This window comes from Halyomorpha halys, unplaced genomic scaffold (genome assembly GCF_000696795.3).
Source record: "Halyomorpha halys isolate HHAL.00 unplaced genomic scaffold, Hhal_1.1 Scaffold20.1, whole genome shotgun sequence".
Taxonomy (NCBI): domain Eukaryota; kingdom Metazoa; phylum Arthropoda; class Insecta; order Hemiptera; family Pentatomidae; genus Halyomorpha; species Halyomorpha halys.
In genome coordinates this window covers 679,258-706,648 of record NW_027110474.1, presented here as the reverse complement: position 1 = coordinate 706,648, position 27,391 = coordinate 679,258, and the positions used below count along the sequence as shown (strand labels likewise).

The following is a 27,391-nucleotide window of genomic DNA, read 5'->3' as shown; positions in this document are numbered from 1 at the left end:
AAATATTTGTAATTTAATTTAAAAATCCACATTATCAAATTTAATTGAATTTATGCATTGAATTTCTTATTAATTTATTTTATTCAAAGATTAAATGATTGAGATTATAGCTATTACACAATTAGTTGGGAAGGGATGCTAGAACCTCATGCTAACCTGTTCATAGTTTAGTTTGAAGAACGGTTTGTTTTGATGTGGTTCTCTTGTATTTTATAAATTTTTATTCTTTGTTTTTATTAATTAACATGCCATGACATAAGCTATATTTAGTTTTGTATGGTGTATAGAACACACTAAATCTATTAGTGAATACGGTTTCTCAGTACTAGTGAAATATAGATAGATGTAAAGCATTTAATAGCGAGTTAAGCGGCATTTTTTCTTAGATGGATTTTAAGTAGATACGTGTTCAATATGAGCTTTTCAAGTGACGAAGTTAATTTCTTAGTTTATAGATATCTCCAGGAATCTGGTAATAGTTTTAATTGAATTTCAGTTTTTTCATTAATATATATTTTAAGTTGATACATTATTTTTCTCAAAACCAAATTTGTCAACAGGATTTCAACATTCTGCTTATACCTTTGGTATAGAATCTCACATATCGCAATCAAACATAAATGGGGCTCTCGTTCCTCCTGCTGCCTTGTTGAGTATATTACAGAAAGGTTTGCAGTATACTGAAGCTGAAATAAGCATTGGAGAAGTAAGTAATATTCAATCAATTACTTTTATTTTTGTATTTAATTCTTTTCTAGGTAATGAAATGTGAAATTGTTAAATTATTAAGTTTATTTTGTCTCGCTGATTTACATACTCTTGCTGTTTACATTGTAATGTTATTTGGTTTCATACACTTGAATTATATTAATGTATATATTTATAATGTATATTTATTATTTATCTTCCACCTTTGATAAAAATGAGTTAGTTTGTGTTATTTTGTTCTACATTAATTTAATGTTGCTATTTGATTAATATTTTTCAAGCACTACTCCAATATAATAGATGGGCACGTACACAATGTTCTATTGTTATGGGTTATTACCTACACTATTATTATTCACTGTGCTTGAATCAAGAGGTAAACCAACCACTAGTGGATCTTTTTAGTTTAATTGGGGCCTAAATGCTTAAAACTACAAATTACTTTATGATAGGGTATAATCGACAGCAATGGTCAAGCGTTTTCTCATTGTTTATGATTAAGTGATTCCCCACCCACCATCGTGGAGTAGTGCTTTGGAACTTATACCACAATTTTTTATGTATATTTTCATAAATGACCCAAGTCTTGTTACGTAAATGTAAATATAGTTTTTGTTGATGCAAACTTCAGATTCTTTTATTTATGGTAATATAGTGATTTATTACTTGTACCGTATAACATTTAGTTTTTAAGGCATTGTAGGGCCAAGTATTCCAAGTGCCAAAAATATTATTATTTATTTTTTAAATATTTAGTTCATTTAGAAGGAATGGGCATTCTGGACCTAGACACAGCTCCATCTTTTGGCAATTCTTTTAACTATATTTAGGTTATTTATGGAGTTAACCAATAACACTATCCTTTTTTGTTTGAAAAAAGGCATTATATTTTTGGTACCTAGATCCACCTGGCCCTGCTACGCTTCAATTGCCTTGCTTATATTGTCAATACTTAATTAAACAAAATGAGTGAATTAATGTTCTTCTTTTACATATTATTATAACAGAAGTCCTCCTTGCTATTGTCCCTGTAATGTGTAATTATTATTGTTTTAGATATTATAAATATTTCACAGTTTATTTATTTTTTTATTTTGTAAAAACAATAATTTTACCTTTAGTGAATCAAAAACAGATCAAACAATTATCAATTTTAATAAAAATATTAGAATGCTGGTTTCAGACTTATGAATCCGTTAAATGTAAATCAACTATTATTACAGGTTGCGAAAGTGTTTATCCTTGTCCTTTATGTTTATTGCATCAATACAAAATAAAGGAAAAGCAATTTTTTAAATCAATTTTTTGTATAAGTATGTGTTATCCCCACACGAATGTTGATATCGCTGACATTGATTGTCTGCAGTTATCATAACTAGTATTGTGCTTACTTATGTTTTTTAATGGTTCATTTACTTTTGCTTTTTATTGAGCTTGATTGTATTATTGATTAGCAATACGGCAATTTAGAGGCAGGAATATATTTTCCAATGCATGGATTAAATCATTACTTAGTAAGTTTAGTACTATTCGTTTTACCTAGACATCTTTTTTTAGATAACCATGTACATCTATACAACCATTTTATGTAACATCAACATGCTTGTTCTTTATTTGTCCTTTTTCATTTATATAGATTATATTACAATTTATTACTCACTCACAGCCTCCCCACGGGCATTTGTGAGGCCTGTTAGCCAATGGGTAGTACTCACAAAAAATAGGCGTGGGAGTGACGAACCCACCCTGCGAAAACCACGTCAAGAAAAGTGCGATGTATTTCCTTAGTACATCATGCAAGGCCTTGGACCTCCATGGTCTGTCACACCAATAATAATAATATTACAATTTATATATGTTGTATCAAGTGTAATTTGACTTTTAATTTATGTTATTTAGGATGGTACTGAAAATAGATTGGTTGAAAGTTTATCCCTTATCGATGCAGTTATGCCTGATATTGTCGCCAGCAGGCAACAACAAAATCAACAGAAGCCGATAGTAAAGAATGAACCTCATGATACTAATGGCGAAGAAGGTAATAAAGGTATGTAATATATATTTCGAAATAGGGACTAGATAAATTTCTTTGCTACTTTTTTAATAGCACAGCCATAACAAAGGCTAGGCTGGATTATTTTTTACAAGAGCAGCTAGTAGTATTGTTACCTTAGTAATTCTAGCCATTGGCTTCCATTTATTAGCTTCTATCGAACAAGTTCAGTATCTTTTATAACTAGTATGTGAGTGTTTTTATATGGGTCTTAAATTGTTCTGTTTTTTTAATTACTATTTCAAGATATTTATTACAAAAAATCAACAGGTTTTCATTCCAGTTGATAAAATGTGCTAGTAGTGCATACCATAAAATCATATAATTCTAACTTATATTTTCTGAGAGTACTATGTTAGGATATCCTGACTTGACAAAAAAATTTAAATCCATCATTTCAATCTAATAGCCCATAATTCTGAGATTATTGTTTTATATATTGAGATTTTATCCTCAGTTCATTAACGCATTTGTAGCATTATTTAGTCTTAGTATTTTATTTTCTTATTTTAAGTGAATTCATTGAAAGTATTGCTAGAGGCTGTTTATTTCATATACCGGTTCTATAGAATGATGTAACGATATTTCTCCATTATCTATAATTTGTTGATGCTAAGATATATTTGTCAATAAACAGAATGTTGAGTGAGTTACTAAATTTTTGAAACAGTTTAGTGAATATTGCAAAAATAATTTTTGGTAGGTTTGGGTTTAGATTACAAAAATTTCTAATCCTCGATATTATTTTAAAATGTATTATAACTTTAAATATGCTCTAATAATTGTAATTATCTCAATTTATTAACTATTTTATTTATTAATTGTCGTTTTGCATAACAATGATGTTAGTCTCTGTTCTAAATCAGAATGATGTTTTTTTTCGTAATTAGAGTATATTTCCTTCCTCAAATAATATAGAAATGAAATATATACATTATATAATGATATTTAATCTGTTATTATTCATTTGTACTATAGTGTTTATTTCAACTTTTATTCAGTACCTGCAGCACCAACTCCTTGTGCCAGCAATGATACTCCTATGGAAGTTGATGGGAGCATAGAAATACCAGCAAGTAAAGCTACAGTTCTTCGAGGGCACGAGAGCGAAGTTTTTATTTGTGCATGGAATCCAACAACTGATCTCCTTGCGTCTGGGTGAATATATTTTCAAAATTTAATATGTATATACTACTTCTAATGAAGTTTTAAATGAAATTTTTAATGTTTCAACAATATGTTTCTTAGTTCTCTCCTTCTGTATTGAAAGTTTTCGTCATACTTGTTAGTATCACTGTTTTTAAGTGGTCATTTTGTTGGCGATGGTGTTTGTATAATGTCTTATTTTATTTTTGATAAGATGTGGATGTATTGCAATTTGTGATATAGATTAGTACTGCAGTTATCAGATTGAAAATTTGGTTTTAGGGTTAGTTATTGATAGAATTGTTGTTTTTAAAGTACATATAATCAGAGTTGCTTCTTGGCTAGTTGGAGAAGGCTGAACTCTGGAAGAGTGAACCTTCTCATAATTTCTGTTGGCCCTGAACCAGAACCCAGGGCCACCCCTGTCTGAGGATCATCTTGAAAAAGAGGCAGTCTACTTGCCTCGACCATAGTTGACTCACTCTGGTGTTGACCTCCGACCTCCCCTCGAGGTTGATTGACCTTGCTTGCCAGATCCCTTCAAATTTTCTGCTGGTGTAAACTGGGCTTGGCAGGCTGTCCTCTATCTCTGCCACAAGGCTTGAAACCCATTACTCTCCTAAAATTTTATAAATAATAAATTTTTCATTTAATAAATGTACTATTGTTCTCAGAGAATTCAGAGCACTATGTGATTGGTACGTGATTGTTCTCAGTGTATTATCTGTAATTTTATATATTTTTTCTAGGACATAGATAATGGCTGGGATTAATAATCTGTAATAGTTAAGATATTCATTTCAGTTGAATATGATATATTATTTTCCGAGAATACAATACACTATTGTTCTCCATAGGTTATTATTACTTATGTTAATGATGTATAACAGTGCAGTACTTCCTTACAAAGTACTGTACCTCAAACAAAGTACACTGCAACCTTCAAGGGTTGTAGCGGTAGAGATTTAATTTTCAATTTAAGCTTATTAGATATTATTAGTTACTTTTGGGTTAAAAGTTATCAAAATTATTTGTTCATTTTTAACTTTAAAAATCTTTAAAACTTAAAAATAGGTTAATTGAACTTATTTGTGTTTTTCATTGACCGCACCCTCAACCATCTTCTCCTCGTTAATTTTTAACAATTTCAGAATTTTATCTAAAGGGATCTATAGTACCAATTTTTAACTATTTCAGAATTTTATCAAAAGGGATCTATAATACCGTAATATATATATCTATGTATGTACAATTATGTAGTCTCTAGTCGAGTCCAGATATCAAGAAGCAGGCTCCGCATACTTCTGTGTAATTCTGCGCAGAGGCTACTCTCAGGAACTTCTCTGATGGAATAGTGGTCAAGAACTTCTGTTTAGAATCAAGGGAAATAAGCACAGTCTTTGGAATTTTTCCAGAACAGGTATGTTCCACGGCAACCTTCTCTCGAGTTGAATTGTTGAGGTAACTATTTGTGTCATAAGGAAACTGAAGAAGTTCAACTTGCCAAATCTTGAAAGATCCTTTGCAATTGATTTTGCATTGAAGGACATTTAGGACTTAAAACTTTGTTCTATTCATGCCATTAAAGATTTATTAAGTGATAATATATCAATTATATTTGTAAATAATATTGTGGACATTAACTACAAATATTGTGGATAAAATCTGCTTGAACATATCTGGTAACGAAACATGGCACAAATAATAGAACTAATTCTCAAAGTTAACATTATGTAGCACTTATAATAAGTCTTTAAAATGGAATTTAGAAGCTTATAGTAAATGAACAAAAATACAATTTTTATAATAAATATAGAAAACTAAGATCATATTCGATGAAGTAATATGAGTTGTCTTAACAGCTTACAGGCGGCTGCAAACTTGAATTTTTGAGAACAGATCATTGAGCTCTGATCCTACTGCAGGTTTGTAGAGCTGGTTGATTTATTGAGAGAGTTGATTGATTCCAAATAATTGGGAATGAAACATCAGATCTGATGGTACGTACCTCTAGGAGGTAAATAAAGTGTGCCACCGAGACCGCACCCTGATAATCTTGGACTCGTTAGCTTTTGCTTCTTTAGAAGATTTGAAGTAATGCAATGAACTTGCTGGATTCCATTTGTAGAGAATTGTCCAGTTAAATGTCTTATTAAATCTTATAGTGAAGAACATCTTAGCTAATTGGAATAGATCCTGATCTTATTGCTATGGTACATTTGTGTTTAATGGATTGCCATGAGTGGTACTTAAAGATCTTTATGCGGTTGCTGGTGAAAATACTTCCACTGAAAACTGTTCTAGATTCAGAGGTTGTGGATGGCTCCTGTTATTACACCTTCAGGTTCTTTACCCAACCACAGCAAAGCCAAAGGAGGGTAATCTGTTCAAGGGTGTCACATAACCTGCTTATTTGTAAGTTTCTAACATTTATAAACAAACAGCTTAACCGATTTTCAAGTTTGATATCGTTATTCGCTGAGGTCTTGTGATCGTTTTGAACCAATTTGACCTCTGAATACTGTAATTGAACCTATTAAATCTATCTGTTGCTTTAGACCATTTTTTTTTAAAGCATACTTCACAAAACAATTTTAGGTTTCGATGTTTCATGTTCTCAGTAATATCACGTGATTATTTTCAAACAATTTAAGCTGAAAAAATTGAAATCATATTTTATTATATTTCGTAAACTTCTTAAATGATTAAGTCCTCCTAGTGGCTGTGTAGCAGGTTTAGTCCACACATATAACCATCTGGTAACATACCACTATTATTCCCCAGCTTACTTGTTTAGTTTATCACTTTTTTATTTCTCTTACACTGTTAATATGGTTGAATTAAAATCGAATTTCATCAGTATATTGACTGTTTGAGGGGTAACCAATAGCAATAATACTGTTGTTTTATAAATAAAGCCAGTGGGACGTTCTAATAATGTTTTAGGCATAATATATAGTTTTATCTCATTTTTCATATCTTCAAGTAGATCTGAGTCATGAAGTAATATTTAATTAAGAAATAAAGTATACTTTTGAGAGGAGATTAAACATTATTGATATTTTGAATAAAAATAAAAATAACTTTATTATTAGATATCAGTAGGAACATGAAATAGTAGGTTACAATTATGATTCAACTTCAAGAATTGTTTCTACATAATATAATGTGTTTTGACAATTTAAACATTTTATTTTCTTTGTTATTAACAATAATTTTGTTTTTAAATTTTTCTTTGTTATATCAATATCTATTTTTATGATTTTGTTTCAATTTAAATTTTCTTATAGGTCTGGAGATAGTACTGCTAGAATATGGGACATGTCAGACAACTGTTCTTCTCCAAACCAACTTGTATTGCGGCACTGTATTCAGAAAGGAGGTACCGAGGTGCCAAGTAATAAAGATGTTACCTCACTAGATTGGAATGTAAGTCAGATTTGTGTATAGTATTTAGTACGCGGAAATTGTCGCTTTCTCTGAGACAGGAAAGTTGGTTGTCATCTTGGATTCCGCCATGATAAGATTTTACGACAATAACATTGTTCAGGCAGGTAGGGAAAAAAGAGCAAAGATGGAATATATGATAAGAGCATTCCTTTCTTTACAGAACATTGTTTTGAAACTTCAACGTGAGAGGTTTCTACTTTAGAATTCATGATAATATAGCAATTGCTATTATGAAGGACCTTAGTGTCAATGTTAAGAGCATAAAAAAGTTTGTTGAAAAAATAATCCTTGAATCAGATAAATGAATATAAACAGTTAGCAATGTAACTCATTTATTCCACTTATTCATATATTTATTATTTAAACAAAACAAATATATATATATATATATAATATAAATAAAATATATTATATAAAATGTACTTTTTGTTTTATTCTTAAATTATATATTTTAGATTTATATATAAATTTTACATTATTGTGCTCTTAATAATGGTGTTAATTATTTTTATATTATCTTTTATTTAGTAAATATACAAAAAAAAAAGTGTTATTGTCGTAAGGATATTTCTTTTATTGAAATGAATTCAGTCAACCCTCACTAACTCAAGTGATTAGGTTTAGATTTGGCATATTTCCTGTTGAAACTAATTTTAGTTATTAGCTTTTAGACATTGTGCGTTATATAGGTAGTATGTTTATTTGAGATTTTAGGGTTTAAATTTAAAAAAAAAATTAAATTAATATAAAATTAAAAGAAAAGATACGGTTGAATCGAAAAGAATAATATACAATAATTTATTGAATTGCCTTATTTTGTAACATCTTCATGGTAAATAGTTGTTTTCAATAAATATCTGCAAAGTGTTTCATGGCTATGGCTACCTGGCCTTCTTTGTTGTCATGGTTATTTTGACATCATCTAATTACTTATTTCTTCTAGATCTAGAGGAAAATAACTCATTATTTTGACTTGTATAGATACAATTTCTCATGAAATTATGTTTTTTTGACAAAGCAGAGTGAAAACCTCTTGAGAAATCAATAGGTTAGAAAAAATTTGTGTTATCAAAGTGTTCAAGTTATTAAGGTTTGGGTTAAAGAGAGTTGACTGTATTACGAAATTATGACTATTCAAATAGCTGGGAAATAAATGTTTAGAATTGACATTAATTGTTTTAATTTTGTTAATTCTTTCTTTTTTTTATTAGAAGAATATTGATTGACCATTTGTAATTAATGCCTGATATTAGTATAAGGAAGATGGTCAGGGTGCTGTCAAAAAGTAATCCTTTTTAGGCAGATAATAGACAGTTTATATACAGAAAATAAATAACTATTAGAAATCTAGAATTAACCACCAAACAAATGAAAATAAAAAATACATTTATATACTTTTCATTTAATACTTTTTAACCATTATATAAATACTATTATACAAGTAAAATTACTATTACTGCAATTAAAAATTAATATTGCCATAATGATGTATATAATATACCTTTAAATATTATTTAGCTTATATACAGAATTATGTAACCATTAGCAACCGATAATTATTAAACTACAAAACTATTTGTTAGGTATTGTTTGTTGTACCAAACTATTTGTTAGGTATTGTTTGTTTTACCAAACTATTTGTTAGGCATTTAATATTTAATTATTTATACTATTTGTGTTCCTTTTTGATCGCACACTGACCATCTCCCTTATTTTTATTTTTTTATGTTTATAATAATTATTATATTAATTTAATGAAAGAATCAATTTGTATATTGTTAACAAAACTTTATAAATAAATAAGGTATATGAAGATATTTTGTTATTTTGTCATATTTGATTTGATTATTTGAAGGGCTCCCTTGAAAAAGGTTATAGCTATAAAATTTATTTTATTAAACTATTTTTTCATCTTAAATAGCCTCTTTCTGATCTAGTTTGACAGGTGTCAGATCATTTAAATAATTAATCCTTAATTCTTAACAAAAGTTTAAAGGAATATCAGTTTTGATCTTTTTGGAGGGAGCTCTTCATTTATTATTTCTTTTGGTTCTTATATCTAATGTTCAATAAGTAAGTATATTTTATGTATTGTGAATACACTGTGAGTGTATTTTTTATCAATTTATAGACTAAAAATGACTAGTTAATCCATTATTGATGTTTCATTGTTGTGTTGTATTGATTCCTCCCTGTTTTATAGGGATGAAAAAAGTTGAAGAACCATTTTTCTTTGATTTTACTGGCCAATTTCAGTAATCGGAAGCATTTTCAGTTTTGTAGGTAATTCTAACACTATAAGACTTGAGAATGATCCAAAAAAATACCATCTTGAAGGTAATGTTTTAAAAAACTTGTTCTTAGTACAATTACTTTACGAGAGTAAATTTAATCTTTCTCCTGCTCCTAATATCAGTATGGTTGTAAGGTCCATATCTATTTAGTTTAATGAGTATAAATATCATTCATCAATGCAGTAGAATTCCGATAATTTGAATTGTCAAGAGTCTGAGGATTAAATATGAATCATCGATATTTTCAAATTATTGAAAGTACCACAATTTGAAAAATATAAAACTGAGATTAATTCTTTCATACTACAGTTAATATGTATGTAAATTATCTTTATTAATGCTAAGATTTTGGAAAGAGTGGATTACGGAAATTTTCAGAAGAGGTCATATGCCGTCATATAACAGATGCCAAACCAAATAGAATTCGTATGTAGAGGAGGAAATTTGATTAAAGTTATTAACAGAATGCTATCTGCCTGACAGAGATGAGAGGAATCGCAATATAAATGATCATGAGATTAGTTAAAAATTTTGAAAACTATTGTTAATTCTTTTATTTATATGTTTAACAGTTGTAGATCAGAGTGTTTGTGTGATTGATTCAAGTTTAACAGAGGAGAGATGTATCATAGTTTATTTGAAAACTATTGTTAATTGTTTTATTTATATGTTTGACAGCTGTAGATTCGAGTGTTTGTGTGATTGATTCAGATTTAACAGAGGAGAGATATAACTAAGTTTATTAACAGCCATCTTTACTATTATCCATTATGTTCTTAAAAATTGTTTTCCAGATATCAGGAGTTCATCGCTAAGACTTCATTTACTATAATTATTTATATTTTATTGTTTTAGTCAACCAGTCTAAATATTTATAAACTATTATAATATTTAAATAGTTATATGAAAATTAAATTTAATTGAAATTTCGAATCCCTACTAAATTTGTTTACAGTGCGATGGTACTTTATTAGCAACTGGTTCATATGATGGCTATGCACGTATTTGGACTAATAATGGTAGATTAGCCTCTACCCTTGGACAACATAAAGGCCCGATATTTGCCCTCAAGTGGAACAAGCGAGGAAATTATATTTTAAGCGCAGGAGTTGATAAGGTGACTTACTAGATTATATACATAGCCTCTGATTCAATCATGCTTTAAATTAGTTGTCCTTGTATTGATATTATAAACCATTTTATATTTTTAGAAGATTATTGATTGACCGAGTGTATAGATGAATGGAATATGGTCCGGGTGCGGTAAAAAAATACTCAAATAGTATAATTATCTACTATTTGAGTTTTTTTTTACCGCACCCAGACCATATTCCATTAATTTTATATTTTTGAATCTCAAAACATTTCCGGCCACATTATTCTAAATAAACCGGATTCCATTACTGATTTTTATATTTTACTTCTTATTAATTAGTTACATAATAAGTATTACTTGTAATATATATTATTTCGCTGTATCAATTATGTTAGCTACCTTTTTTAGACTACTATCATCTGGGATGCGAGCAGCGGACAATGTACTCAACAATTCTCATTCCATTCTGCACCAGCTTTAGATGTGGACTGGCAGACAAACACTAGTTTCGCCTCATGTTCGACTGATCAGTGTATTCATGTTTGCCGTTTAAGTGTTGACAAACCAATCAAATCTTTCCAAGGCCATACAGTAAGAATATTTGTATTATAATTTTGTAGATTTTTACTGGTATTTTAAAAAGTTCTTAACAAAAAAAACATTTTTTTCTGGTTTTTACTTAATATATAGTTGAAAGATGGCTTATTAGCCAGACCTGTTCTCCACAAATAAGTATTTAAAATAGTCTAGGCACAAATCTTATTTTGAAACAATGGAATAAAATATGTATTGTTTGTGCTTTTAGGGAAAAATATTAGAACAGTATTGTGCTGAAACAGATTTGGTTAATATCCTCTTGACTAAAGAAAAATAATGCAAAAATTTTCCCTTTAAATGATTATTTGACGTGCTATTTTGTAGTTAAAACATACCACTACTACAGCCCATGCATAGTTTTGGGTTCATTACTTAGTGAAGACCTACTGTTCCTTAATGTATTGTCGTAAAAAGAGGTAATTTGGTTACTATGTTTAACCATTATCCCCTAACTGACTAAAGGGCCTGGTACCCCTTTTGTTGTGGATGAGTGTTCTCTGATCTCAGAGTCAGTACATGACTCCCACAGCCACACTCGAACTTGGGTCTGGTAGTCAAGAACCGAGTGCCTTACCAACTAAGCTGCCATCTCCTATTTTGTAGTTAATTAGGCAGTATTTAAGATTTTTTTTGTGATCAGTTAGATTTTAGTTAGTATAATCTGCTTTTGATTACCAAAGAAATCAATATTAAAAAAAAAAAGAAAATTATTTTAATAATGAAAACTATATACATCTAAGAATGTTTATGATGCTACTCATTGACAATAGAACAGTGAAAAAGAAATAAAATCAGTTTGTTTTTATCCTGCTGATAGCTGTCATTATGGTGAGTTTTGTTCCCTGCACAGCTGTCACTGAATGACCTACTCTTGTGATATGAGAGAAATTACAGTGGCTGGAAGTACAGGCTGTGGCTCCTCTTGTGGATTGAAAACATGTGATGAGGGCCTGGTTGATGGGTTAAAGACAACTCATACTCAGTCAGTTTGCTCAGGATCCTTTCCCTCAACCTGAGGAGAGGAATGAAGATCATCCTCCCCCCTTTCCCAAGTTCACCATTTGGCGAAACCTTAAAGAGAAATAACTGGATTGGCTCTTGTGAAAAGGCTGAAATCTTGCTTCAAGGATTTAAGTTTTGGAAAATGAACATTTTTTTCACTTAACAGACAGAAGTAACTTCTTAAGATCATTGATTTGTGCATAAATGTCTGAGTGGTTATCTTCTAAATAATGGAAATGGAGTTGCTGTACAAAGATTGCTACAATGTTATAGTTGTCGTGTGAACCTAATTTTTTTTTTAGGTAGATTTTTTTATAAGAAAGAAAATTGGGCCACTGGTTGTAGGATTTAGCCCACCACATCCCTACAGAATACATGGATTATTATAGTGGATATTCTTTTACATGATAATGCTCCGCATGTTATGGAGCTGATCAAAACTTATGTTGAATCACTTAATTGGGAAGTGCTACCCCACCCTCTATGTTCACCAGGTATTGCCTCTTCCAATTATAACTTGTTCAGATCGGTGGCGCAAGGTCTGTCCAGCATTTTTCATCATATAAAGATACCAACAATTATTTAATGTGTGGATATTCTTAAAAGATGAAGAGTTCTGTTGACATGGTGTCTGAATGCTACCAGAAAGATGGGAAAAAGTATTGGCTAATGATGGATAATACAATACTTTGTATAAAACATGATGTATCATTCTTTTTACGATAAATTCGTAATTTTTGATAAAAAAATGGCAGAAACTTATTTATCCCCCCCCCAATATATTTGTTGTGTGTTAAATCAAAATGAAAGTTAATTGACAAGATTTTAAGGAATTTATTCGCATGTAATTTATATAATTTTAATATATACAATTTTAAACTACAGTTAATTATTGATTCTGAAGTTTAGAAAAAAAATCTTTAATTATTTGAAAAATCAAGAGCACTAATCTGTTGGGGGTTCTCTAAGAATGCTCCTGCATTTGCCTACCTCTTCTTTGAGTCAATTCCAGGATTCTCTTTTAATAATTCCCTTCAAACTTCTTCATTTAATCAAGCCATGTCCAGACCATCTTGCCTTGTAAGTTTTATTATTTAAACCAAACCAAGTTCCTAGAATTGTCCATAAACGTCTCTGCTTGTGTGTCTCTTAACTATTAATATTTTCAATCCAAAAATTCCTGTATTGCAATTTCTTTTCTACAATGCTAGACATAGCCTTTTTATAAGCATTATCAGAGCTGGTCTGATTAAAGTTTTACAAATTAATCGATTTTTCAAGTGTGGATTAATTCTGTTAAATATCCACAAAAGCCCCTTTCTTTTACAATCTGATTGCTCAGCTGTCCTTTTCTTGGCTTCCCAGGAGTAATAAACAAATTCAACTTTCTACTTTTTTTTTCTTACCCCTATCTGGTATTTGTAATATAAGGGGGGTTACTCACAGGTAACAGATAACCAGAGTGGAAGGGTCAAGTTTTCAATGTGTGGGACACCCATAAAAGTCAACCACACCAGATTATATCCTAACCAGAGCCATTGTGGACTCTAGATTGCTAAGGTGATACCTTGGCCCGATGACCTAGTGATACCGTGGCTAACTTTCCACTTCGCGCCACTTTTGTTTTTACAGTCCTCCTGTTCAAATGCATATGTTCTTTTCTTTATATATTTACACTTATTTTAGCAGCATCATTTATTAGTTTTAGTCATGTTTCTTTGAGAACAGAGAACTATCATGCAACAATATCCATTCTTGTCCAAAATCCAAGCAAGTTGTATATTAGTCCTATCAAGATTTACACATTTTCATTTACGGAACATTATCAAACACCCGGCAAGCTGAAGCATCATCTTTCTGAAGTATTCCAAACAGACTTAAATTGAGTTGAGTTCCTTAGATATGTTCTCATCCAATACCATTTTGACAAACCAACTTAGTTTTTCTGAGATTCAAAAACTCTCTTCACTTCTTGTCATTTGAAATTTGTATGCACCTTAAGACTAGTACAACTATTAAAATAGTATAAACCATAGAAAGAAGGCTGAAGGAACTATAAATACTTCGAAGGTATCAATATTTAACAGAATACATAATCTACACTTGAAAAAAGAAATTAATTTGTAAAAATTAAATCAGACCAGTTCTGATAATGCTTATCAGACTTGGTAGAAAAAAAATTGCACTTACTGGATTTTGGAGTTGCAAATATCAAGTCAGCAGACACAAAAGGAGAGAGAGTATGGACTATACGGGGAACCTGGTGTGGTTTAAAAAGTAAAACTTACAAGGCAAGATGATCTGGACATAGCTCGATTGAATGATGAAGTTCAAAGGGAATGATTTAAAGAGAATCCTGGACTTCTGAAATGTGGAGATGGGCTCATGAATTGGAGAAGGATGGTAGAAATTTTAAACATATTTTATTGAAAGCGAAAAACCAGCACAGGTTCTTTAAGGAGGTCAAGACCCACTCCAGGTTGTACCGCCGTGATATGAGTAATTAAGTTTATAATGACTTGGATCAATACAGTATGTTCGATATAAATTGAATCAAATGCTTTTAACGGCTAGGTGGATGATCTCATAACAAAAATTCCAGAGTTAAAAGTTGTTGGTCTACTTCCTAAGTCTCACCAATCACTTTTGCTTTTCATTTTCAACTATGACATGACTAATGTGACCGACCCTTGGCGAAAAGTTAGAGTTTGCAGATAATACCTTTTATTTAATGCTTCTTGTCATTAACAAGTTATGACCATGCAAAAGATTTCAATGAATCCTCACCACCTATGGCAATCCAGTATTTCAATAGCTAAGAATCTTCCTAAAACGACACCGAACATTTAAAAAAAAAAAAAAAGGCGTGTAAATTGGTTATAATTTTTTGGAGAACTTTGGTAAACTACAAAGATCATTTCTATTTAAATAGACAGGTGGTATCTAAGTTCGCTATATCTTTGCTAATACTGATCAGATTTTTTTTTTCTTTCCTTTGATTATCCAATAACTTCGCAGTATGTTTCATTGGTTTCAGTGAACGGTTCTGCAAGTGCCTATAAGGCCACATTTTTAAAAATTATCGTTAACTCATATTTTTGCATCTTATTTTCCTTATTGTTCGATTGGTGTTTTAAAACATAATTTCAATAAATTCTATATTCAAAAAACACAAAATGCTCTTTACAGATCCAAAATCGGACCATCCGTTCAGGAGATAATAGAAAAATAAATTCTACTAATTTTGGTATGTCCTCTAAAGCGGCACATTTTGCCTTAAAATGTATGTTGTAACCTCTTACATAAGAAAAGTCTCCATCAGAAAAATAAAATACTCTGTAAACAAAATTATGTAATGAGGCTAGAATTTTGCTTAATGTCCATGGTGTTTATAATATTATTATCCTTTAAGTTTCCATTTTTTCCAACTCCTAATTCAATATCGTTGAAAACAAGCTTTTTAAGGTGGCATTTGCCAAACAATGGAAAGTTCGCGCACGGTTTTTGTGAACAAATCTTAGGATGCCACACGTTAATGTTGAGTTGGCTTTGGTTTTGAACTACCAATAGACAGATGTTAGTGCTCTCTGTGTTTTAATCAATTAAAGAACTACCCTAACCTTTGAATTCCATAATTAACTCTAGTTTAAGATGGTATATTTAAAAATCAATCTATTTGGTGTAAATAAATTGTTCCAAATCTTGTTAATGAAATTTAGCAGTTTATTTTTTATTTAACTACCATAAATATATATTTACAAAGACATTATATATGTATTTATTAAGAAAGTTTTGATAAAAAATTCTAGAAGGAAAATTGAAAGTATAGGTTATGTAGATCTTTTTCTATGATATTTGATATTTACATTTCTTCTCATAGCCTATCTTAATTTTGTTCTTTTTTATAATGAAAATGGAATGTTACAGCCAATAAAAGTCAAAAGAACATACAAGCATTTGGATACCAATATTTGTTACTTCCTTTGTTTCCCGAGCATTTGTGACAAGTGGCAAACGTGTAGATCCAGCATTAGAGCTTTTGCGTGCTTGTTCAAACCTTTTTATCATTGATTGACATTTATCTTACCATTAAAACCAATATATTAATCAAAGTGTCAATTTAAAAAGTTCCCTTTCCTTAGTCATGCCTTACAGTGAAAAAAAAAGTTTTTGAAAAATGAATTTTTTAATCTTCCTTTTTTTATTACTTACAATTGTTTGGTAATTGATTTATTCTCCACAAGAAGCTTTTTTTTTTCTCTGTATGACATGACTATAAGAACAATAAAATCTCAAAATGTCAAAAATATAGTTTTTTAATGTTAACCGAGCTTCTAGATAACAGTCCAGAAAATTGTTAAATTTTTATATATATAGATTAAGGTGCAGTTAATTGAATCATTTATTTACCATTGTAAATGTGCTATTAAAATATATGATACATGATTCATTTCTGAAATAAATGATTTAATTAATATAATGATCATATTTAAAAAAAACAAAACAAAAACCATCCAATTCCAGAATGAAGTGAATGCTATTAAATGGGATCCTCAAGGGAATTTACTGGCATCTTGCTCCGATGACATGACCCTCAAGATTTGGTCCATGAAACAAGATACCTGCGTTCATGATCTACAGGCCCATAGTAAAGAAATCTACACTATAAAATGGAGCCCAACGGGCCCTGGTACATCTAATCCAAACATGAATTTGATTCTTGCTAGGTAAGGGTTATCTTCCATTTGTATGGTTTCTAACTTAGAAGTGGTGGTGGCCAAGGTTCTTAGGTCTTATTATTGTCAAAAGGAACACCATTACAAATCTGGTCTCTTTGGTTTTTTTTTTTTTTAAATCCAGCAAAAGCGTACTGTGGCCACCGACGGTCTATTGTACGCCTTCCTTTTCTCTGTTTAAAGCAGGTCAGATGCCTTTGCGAATCTGGATATTGTGTACAGATCATTTGTCTCGCAAAGTTTAGGATTTGAGATACGATCTTTCCCAAGGGTGAGGAATTGTATCCTGGCCGGCTAGCGCATCACATCTGCAGATGATGAGATACACTGTCTCGTCATCCTTTCTGCAAAACCTGCAGATTGGTGATTCTGTCTGTTTTATTTTATAGAGATGCTTGTTCAGCTGACTGTGGCCTATATACAGTCCGTCACCCATCTTTAAGTGCTCCTGTCCATATTAAGAAGGGTATTGCTTCTTTTTGTGCAGGAGCCCTTTAGGAACATCTTTGAAAGAACTCTTCTACATTTTGCTGAAGACAAAATAAGGTTGATGAATACAAAAAAAAATTATAATAAATAATTTTAATATTGTTATTAAAATAATTAATTTTCACATGTATTCTTGGACTTATATTTCCCTCAAAAATTCATCAACTGAATTAAGGAAGCCAAAAACATGCTAAGTCCTTATTTTTGTTAAAATGAGTTAAGTACGAACTTGTAATGAGTTACAGATGGTTAGAAAATCAGACAGTAAAAAGACTGAACACAAAACTAAACTTAAAATATATTTGTTATCATCGAATAGCTTCCTCTTTATATATAATCCTCATTTTATTATTTTTCACTAATCAACGGGTCTCCTGAAAATATATTTCCACATATTTTCAACAAAAAAACCCCAATCAAAATTTAATTTTTTTTCTATTTAGGTTATCATAGTGTTTAACCATCTAAATTCTTTAGGATATAATTAAAAATTTTTATTATTTTATTCACAAATTAGGGCTAATCAATCTTTTTTAGGCTCAATGTTATAAGTTGAAGTATATATTTCATGACGCATTACCCATTCTGTTAATTAAATTAAAATTGATATACTTAATGTTTCTATAAATATAATATATTTGGGTTAGTATATATGTATGTATATTTATATTATAATATTAAATTAATCTTTTTGTTTAAACTTTTTATACAGTTATTTGTTTTTAATTTTCTTTTAGTGCTTCATTTGACTCCACAGTTAGATTGTGGGATGTAGAAAGAGGTGCCTGCATTCACACTCTAACAAAACATACGGAGCCAGTTTATAGTGTGGCATTTTCACCTGATGGCAAATTTCTTGCTTCTGGTAGTTTTGATAAATGTGTTCATATTTGGTCCACCCAGGTATAGTAAACAAGATTATATTTCTTCTATTTATTTATTTATCACTCTACCCTGCCTGTTAGGGAATTCGGGTGTTTGTAGCAGTGAATAAAACTCATTGCTACAATCAATACAATTATCATATGCTACCATAACTGTGCACATAGCTTACTCTTCTCACTGGTGCAGTTTCTCTCCTACTCAGGGAGAAGTGAGTAGAGCTCACTACTTCCTTCTGTGAAGGCATTGTTGTGCGGGTAGTTTTATTTTTTCATCAGCTGAGGGAGGGAGATCTCTCTTCGTCAGAACATAAGCCCTGTCTACCACATCATCTTGGCTCTCATTAACTCATATGTGGCACAGGCAAGTACGACGTGCTTCAGCGGTCTCTGGAACCCAACTACTTGGTCATAAGGGATGTTTATGCCATGTGCTGTCAGTTTAGTTGGGAAACCCTCATGCCCTGTGAGGAACTGTGAGAGCCAGTAGTCGAGAAGGACCCATGTTGATTCTAGGCGTGAACCGACGGTAGGAAAATACTTCTTTTGGCCTGTCCATCCACCGTCAGTTCCATTCTTGCAAGGTTTCTTATTGGAGGACTTCTTCCACCTGTCTTCACCAATACACACTTATTGTTCCCCGGCAAATCCATCAGGCCTTCTCTCTTCACCCTGTGTCTGTAGTAGTATTCCTGCTGAGAGATCACTAGGTACTCCCCCTGCTAACACTTGTACCACCTTGAGAGACACTGTTCTGTTTGCTCAAGTGACTCGCAGCAGAGCCTTCCTGTGAATAGTTGCCAACCTGCTTTTCTGCCTGTGTGAGAGATGATGACTCCACGCAGGGAACAAATATCTCAAGATACCCTCAACCACTCCTTTATAAATGGTCAATGTTGCTGGGTATCTGAGGCCCCAAAATGCGCCACCGACATGATTAAGTCCATTAAGAGCAAGGGCCAACCTACTTATCATGTAGTCCAAATGAGGCATCATATTGAACTTTCTTCCAAGCCTTATGCCAAGGTATGTGACCTAGTATCTTGAGAAGGATATGGTGGGCCCTGTATGTCATACCCCTTAAGAGTATGGCTTGAGTCTTGGCAAGAGCCATCTTCAACGTCTTCTCACACCAGCCTCTTATCAGGTTGGCCCACCAACCAGCTTCATCTTTTAATTTGGCTTGCTGTTCGAGGCCACTACTACGGCCAGTTCATCTACATTAGCTGTGGCAGGGAACTACTTCTCTTCAAGCATCCCCTACAACTCGTCAAAGACCAATTTCCACAGAGCTGAACCAAGAACAGAGCTCTGCAGGCAAGCCCTTTACATAGTATCTTCTATTTCATAGAAGTTGCCTCATATCTTTACCTTTCTGTTCCCAAAGTAACTCTTCAAGAGGTTGTACAAGTTACTAAAAATATATTTCCACATATTTTCAACAAAAAAACCCCAATCAAAATTTAATTTTTTTTCTATTTAGGTTATCATAGTGTTTAACCATCTAAATTCTTTAGGATATAATTAAAAATTTTTATTATTTTATTCACAAATTAGGGCTAATCAATCTTTTTTAGGCTCAATGTTATAAGTTGAAGTATATATTTCATGACGCATTACCCATTCTGTTAATTAAATTAAAATTGATATACTTAATGTTTCTATAAATATAATATATTTGGGTTAGTATATATGTATGTATATTTATATTATAATATTAAATTAATCTTTTTGTTTAAACTTTTTATACAGTTATTTGTTTTTAATTTTCTTTTAGTGCTTCATTTGACTCCACAGTTAGATTGTGGGATGTAGAAAGAGGTGCCTGCATTCACACTCTAACAAAACATACGGAGCCAGTTTATAGTGTGGCATTTTCACCTGATGGCAAATTTCTTGCTTCTGGTAGTTTTGATAAATGTGTTCATATTTGGTCCACCCAGGTATAGTAAACAAGATTATATTTCTTCTATTTATTTATTTATCACTCTGCCCTGCCTGTTTGGGAATTCGGGTGTTTGTAGCAGTGAATAAAACTCATTGCTACAATCAATACAATTATCATATGCTACCATAACTGTGCACATAGCTTACTCTTCTCACTGGTGCAGTTTCTCTCCTACTCAGGGAGAAGTGAGTAGAGCTCACTACTTCCTTCTGTGAAGGCATTGTTGTGCGGGTAGTTTTATTTTTTCATCAGCTGAGAGAGGGAGATCTCTCTTCGTCAGAACATAAGCCCTGTCTACCACATCATCTTGGCTCTCATTAACTCATATGTGGCACAGGCAAGTACGACGTGCTTCAGCGGTCTCTGGAACCCAACTACTTGGTCATAAGGGATGTTTATGCCATGTGCTGTCAGTTTAGTTGGGAAACCCTCATGCCCTGTGAGGAACTGTGAGAGCCAGTAGTCGAGAAGGACCCATGTTGATTCTAGGCGTGAACCGACGGTAGGAAAATACTTCTTTTGGCCTGTCCATCCACCGTCAGTTCCATTCTTGCAAGGTTTCTTATTGGAGGACTTCTTCCACCTGTCTTCACCAATACACACTTATTGTTCCCCGGCAAATCCATCAGGCCTTCTCTCTTCACCCTGTGTCTGTAGTAGTATTCCTGCTGAGAGATCACTAGGTACTCCCCCTGCTAACACTTGTACCACCTTGAGAGACACTGTTCTGTTTGCTCAAGTGACTCGCAGCAGAGCCTTCCTGTGAATAGTTGCCAACCTGGTTTTCTGCCTGTGTGAGAGATGATGACTCCACGCAGGGAACAAATATCTTAAGATACCCTCAACCACTCCTTTATAAATGGTCAATGTTGCTGGGTATCTGAGGCCCCAAAATGCGCCACCGACATGATTAAGTCCATTAAGAGCAAGGGCCAACCTACTTATCATGTAGTCCAAATGAGGCATCATATTGAACTTTCTTCCAAGCCTTATGCCAAGGTATGTGACCTAGTATCTTGAGAAGAATATGGTGGGCCCTGTATGTCATACCCCTTAAGAGTATGGCTTGAGTCTTGGCAAGAGCCATCTTCAACGTCTTCTCACACCAGCCTCTTATCAGGTTGGCGCACCGACCAGCTTCATCTTTTAATTTGGCTTGCTGTTCGAGGCCACTACTACGGCCAGTTCATCTACATTAGCTGTGGCAGGGAACTACTTCTCTTCAAGCATCCCCTACAACTCGTCAAAGACCAATTTCCACAGAGCTGAACCAAGAACAGAGCTCTGCAGGCAAGCCCTTTACATAGTATCTTCTATTTCATAGAAGTTGCCTCATATCTTTACCTTTCTGTTCCCAAAGTAACTCTTCAAGAGGTTGTACAAGTTACTGGGGTCTCATACTTTCGCAATTGCTGGAGTACGCTTGGCCTCTGAACGCTATCAAAGGTGGAAGATATGTCAAACAGGAGAAGCATAACGTACTTCTCTGCCCTCTTTTCAACGTCTCGGTACACTCAGCAAGGTGCCTGCGGTTTCTCTGCCTTTAGTGGGTCTGTTGGATCAGCTTACCCAAGACCACCCTATACGGGATATTCTTGGATGACTCCTCGATAATGAATTCATACTAAGACTTCCAGGGCAGCTCATTTTTTGTTTCATTATTTTACATTTGTTTTAGTGGCAAACCCATTTGAAACCTCATCATATGATTGAATAATTAATTATGTGTTTGTTTGGGTAAAAAAAACTATTTATTTTTGTTCATAATTGTTCTGTAATCTGTTGATGTTTGCTCGAGAATTATCATTGTTGTTTAGACCAATAGTGTAACTAATTATACATCTTTCATCATTACAATTAGAACACACAGCAAAAGTGGTGACCCCGAACGTGAGTTTATTATTTATTTCTCTTATTAATTTTATTGGACTCTAGTAAAGCATGCACAGGTAAAATTTAATTGACCTTCTGACCTACGAGGAGGAGCAAAAGGAATTAGTGGAATTGGCGAAAATACTCTACGCATTGTCTTGGTTACTCACATTTTATAGTGAGGAACCTGAGTCAAACTAAGTTTCAGCTGATCCATTGCCCAACTGGATTTAACAGCTCCCAAGCAGGCTGCCGACCTTGCCTGAGAACCCCCTACCACTGAGTCATATGAGAGACTAAAAGAACGGCTACTCTCCAGCTTCGGGTCCTCAGACCACTCCAGAATCAAGAAGCTGTTGGAGTAACAGAGGTTGATTGATCAATGGCTATCTCGGTTTCTTTGAGAAATTCAGCAATTGGTCGCAGGTAAGGTTTCTACAGACATGCTTAACACCCTGTGGCTAAGAGGGTTACCTGAGGGGATACAAACAGCCTTAGGCGCCACAGATTATACAGATTCCACGAAGCTGGCATGTATTGCGGATAAAATAGCGAAGATCCAGTAGCCCTCAGGTGGAGACTGTGGTTTTAGAAAGGATGCTGGGAATGGTTGGTCTGTTATTGGTAAAATCCGTGAAAATATTGTTTGCTGTTAAAAGCCACTTAAACTTGGTATAGAGGTGGAAAACACGAGAAAGCTGAAGACAAATTTTTAAAAGGAATTTATGATTCGCTTATGTATACATAATTATTCACATGACATATATATACAATTTTCCATGATTAATACTGATTGATATTGTTAAAAGTGCTTATAGAACTTTGTGTTCCTCTACGGTAGGCTAGCATGTAAAATAATTCTCTTTACTGTTTATTGCCTCATAATATTTTGGTCGTAAAAACATTAATTAAATTATAAATATAAGATCCTATTATGAATTTTTTGATGACCTGGTCAAGTCATGCAATTCCTCAGTTGTTTAGAAACTAATCTATAAAATATATTATATTAATCCTGTACTTTTTTTATAACAATTTGTTGAAATAATTTCCTTCTGATTGTTCATATTTGTTAAATTTGTTAATATGACCTTTGAAAGATGGTATTTACCTCATTGGAATATATATATGAAAGTCTACCTAAAACTTTAAGCTATAGCTTTGTCTAGCTAGCTGTAAGAATATAAGGTCCTGAGTAAAAGTTAAGTAAAATTATAAATGCTTAAGATTGGCTTATAATATTAATATACTATGATACGGTTACAAAGGAATGTTTGAAACTACCTGTGTTTGAGCCAATTTGCAATGATTTATGAAGGCTGTAAAAATTAAAGTATAATATGAATACTGTTGATGGGAGTGACTGGAAAAGTTGTATATTTGTTGCTGTTGTATACATTTAATTTAAAATCAAGTAGAATTTACAGGTACTTATCTATTTATGTCTAATTTTTGTTATTAAGTTTATTTTTCTTTTATTTATTCATGCATTTTGGTCTATTGTTTGTCACTATTGTTTACTTGAAACTATAGAATTTTCTTGTCTTTCAGGTCAAAAATTAAAAATATAGAGGTTTTTAATTCATTTTTTTTCATTTTGTACGTTTTGGGGATACTTTGTCCTTCTCTTCAGCTTCTTTGAAATTTTCATTTATATCTTTTATTTCAGAATTATTCATGAGCCTAATTATAATTAATAAAATAATAATATTTAACACTAATTTAATATTTTAACAGAGCGGACAATTGGTACATAGCTATAAAGGGACTGGTGGCATTTTTGAAGTTTGCTGGAATTCTAGAGGAGACAAAGTTGGGGCTAGTGCATCAGATGGAAGTGTAAGTAACTTTTCTCATCTCTACTACAGTATACCTCACTGATAGGAAGCATGAAGGGATCTAGTGAATTTATTTCTAATAACCAAATGAAATCAATTAATTTGTTGACTGAACATATTTATGTATAAAATCTAAATCTGTTGAGTCAACTTTTTTCTTCTGTGGGTGGGAAAAGTGTCCTTGTTTCTCACATGTTTTAGTTGATGAATCTTTTTGAAATGTTGTTCTAGAAGGCCGTTTGGTTGATTAATAATACCTAAGGGCTCCGTATGGCTAATTGTTTTTAGTATAGGTTTCTCTTCCCCAACTTCATCCTTGTCGTCATTGACCCTAGTTCTTGTTCATTGATAAAGAAAATCCTAAATATGGTCTCTTTCATTTGGAATTTTCACTTTCATTTATCAATGTATGGAATATATAGTGATGGGAATTATTGTGTTCGTGCAAAATTTTGAGTTCAAATTTTCAACAGAAATGCACGTTTTGAGGTCCTCAGAGTCTAAAAAACCAAGTCTTGCAAAGTGGTCTGTGTGTATTTGCATGTAAATAGGCTTTGCTAAAAGCCTGGAATTTTACTTGAACTTTTTCCAGTAGCATATGCTGGCCAAAAGTACCACTTTTAGAATCAATGGTTTACACTTTTTTTTTATTTTCTCAAAAACGGGTCACTGATTTTGATTAAACTTGATGAATCAATGCACAATTAAGTAGTCTTTAATACGAGATAGTTCTTTCCTCATTGAAATTGTCTAACAGGGCTCAAATACTGAATTTCCAAAAAATCTTCTCGTAAATCACCAAAATATTCAGTTCCCATTGCTAGTAATGATAAACAATGGATAAATACAAAATATTAAAGAATATTTTAAGGAGAAAAAAGGAAAAATAGGGATAAATACAAAATATTAAAGAATATTTTAAGGAGAAAAAAGGAAAAATAGAGGCATCCGATTCTAATGGGAATAACCGAGATCGCCTGTTCTTTACTAATTACATTTAGACTTTATCTTTTATGAAACTGTTGTATTAGAATACAACAGTTTCAACAGGACCAAAATTTATGTTTATTAAATAAATCAAATGGTATCCTTGTTAAGTCTCAACACTCTATTATATCAACAATTCAACTTGTTTATATGATAGTTGATAGTGTAAGTAGTCTAAAATTAAAAGTTTTAAAAATTAATGAAGTTGTGAAAAAAAAAATAGGGTGATTTGACTTGTAATTAAGTAATTGGGCAAAATAGCCTGCAAAACATTTTTAAATTTGGGTGTTAGGTGTAAATTTATATTTAAGATTGTCCTAGAGGTTGGCCGTATTGGCCAAAACGTTGGACTCTTGATATAATAAAGAGTGTTGAGACTTAACAAGGATACCATTTGATTTATTTAATAAATAATTATCAGTCTCAATAAATAGAAAAAAAAAATTATATATAAAATTTATATTTGTTATTTCCTCCTCGAGAAACCCTAAAAAACAAATTTTTATAGCAACAGAAAAATAACCATGTTTTGTTGATAATTTTTGTCTTCTCTGGTCTTAACATTTTATATTTAAATATGAGAGCCCAAAACTTGATGGTATAAGTAGGTAGGTAAAAGTTTTTTCTTGTTGTAACTTTAGAGTTCATCAGAATATAATCTCTCAATTTTCCTTCTTCTTGGTCTTAACGAAACTTCTAAACCAGTGTTGGCATCAGAGTAAACTGTAGTTACTTTTTGTTTGTTGTAACCGAGGTTTTTATTTTTGTGTTAACTGTCTAAGTATACTTGTGTGACCATCCTTTTTCTTGTTGCTGACCATTATAACTTGCTATAAGCGAGTTAAAACTGTTTTTAGCAAAGATCAAGATGACAAGTTAATATCAACAATTTTTTTCTCCAGGTATTCGTGCTTGATCTACGAAAGCTGTGATGGCTTCTAGTCTTCCTGTATAAGTGCTCTAGTTTCAAATGTTTTGTTTCTTAGTGCATTGAAGATTACATCAAGACAAAGGCTCAAATAGTAACAAAATGTGAAGGGGTCTAGTGAACTTTAGAAATAATTGAAGCTTCTACCTCTTATCCACCTGGATCATTCAGGGAATTTAATTAAAGACTTAAAGTTAATAAGTTGATATAATTGTAAGTTTATATTATTATATCAGCTTCGTATACATGATTCATATATATACATATAAAATACAAGTTGCATATAATTAGAGACCACATACATATGATACAAGTTGAATATAATTAAAGACTTACAGATTTAAGGTGTATTTTATATTGTATGTTTTTTTTTTTTTTAAGAATTCAAAGTGAAATATATTTGATACTGTATTGAGATTATAATTTATTATCTCAAAAAAAGGTGAAGGCTAATCGGGAGAAAAAAACATTAGCTGTAATTCTACAGCTAATGTTTCTTATGTGACTATGATCATTTGACTTGGAACATTTATGTGATGCTGTTGTTAATCTTTAACTTAATTTTATAAGTTGCCACCGAAAAAATTTTATTCTAATCCTGATGACATCTTGTATTAATGGGTGCTAATATCAATTCAGGTGTTAAATATTATTTTTTTATGACTTCAATTTTTTTTCCATAGTAATAATTTAAGTAACTTAAGATAAAAAAAAATAAATGAATTATGGTACTTATGCATTAAGTGGATCCATGTTTTGGTTTTTCTGTTTTGTGGATTATAACTCTATACCAATTACTCATTTAATTTATTGGATATATTTGTTCATTTATGATATCATGGGCAATACATTTAGGAGGCTTTACTCCTGTTTAGGTTAATATAGATTACATAATGTAGGTTATAACCCTCAACAAGAACAAAGGATCCATCTCTTAATACATATGTGTCTGATTTACCATTATTTATTTATATATTAATTCTAATTTTTTTTTTTATAAGAATAGCAATATTGTACACATCTATACTATACAAGCATTTGAAACAAAAGAGACTACTTATAGTGTTATGATGTATTTTAACAAATGTGATATGTGATTCAACTAACTATGTGCTTCTGAAACATTATTTTTAGTAGTTATAAACAAGTCCTGAACAAGAATTTATATTATTTTTGTTTTGTTTTCAAGACAAAAATTTGTAAGACTTACAATTTTTTATCTAATTATTTGTTTATAATTATTCATATCAAAATAATTTTATTACCTATGATAGAAATATTAGGTATTTTTAATCATAAAAGTTAGTACAAAATATGTTATTTTTCCACCATTATAATTTGCTTGAAAGAATTTTCAAAAATAAAA

The 27,391-nt window shown here is 31.7% G+C and overlaps 1 protein-coding gene across 2 annotated transcripts; it reads left to right on the top strand.

Annotated features, from left to right (window-relative positions):
* Window positions 1-27,391, top strand: ebi (transducin beta like ebi). Of its 2 annotated transcripts, XM_014421760.3 has the most exons (11): window positions 1-472; window positions 561-706; window positions 2,608-2,746; window positions 3,763-3,919; window positions 7,198-7,336; window positions 10,607-10,768; window positions 11,156-11,338; window positions 16,871-17,073; window positions 18,309-18,474; window positions 24,010-24,111; window positions 26,000-27,391. In XM_014421760.3, exons 1-11 carry the CDS (start codon window positions 415-417, stop codon window positions 26,027-26,029), a joined length of 1,485 nt encoding a protein of 494 aa, XP_014277246.1. In that variant the 5' UTR covers window positions 1-414; the 3' UTR covers window positions 26,030-27,391. The 2 variants fall into 2 exon arrangements, with proteins under 2 accessions (XP_014277246.1, XP_014277239.2); XM_014421753.3 differs by lacking the exons at window positions 24,010-24,111; window positions 26,000-27,391 and having other exon boundaries at window positions 7-472; window positions 2,608-2,755; window positions 18,309-19,861.

Bases quoted from the DNA above. Each gene is read 5' to 3' on its own strand.
- ebi (XM_014421760.3), top strand. From the start codon at position 415: ATGAGCTTTTCAAGTGACGAAGTTAATTTCTTAGTTTATAGATATCTC. The intron at 2,747-3,762 runs GTAATAAAGGTA...ACTTTTATTCAG, and splicing joins TGATACTAATGGCGAAGAAG to TACCTGCAGCACCAACTCCT. The intron at 24,112-25,999 runs GTAAGTAACTTT...TTTTTTCTCCAG, and splicing joins CTAGTGCATCAGATGGAAGT to GTATTCGTGCTTGATCTACG.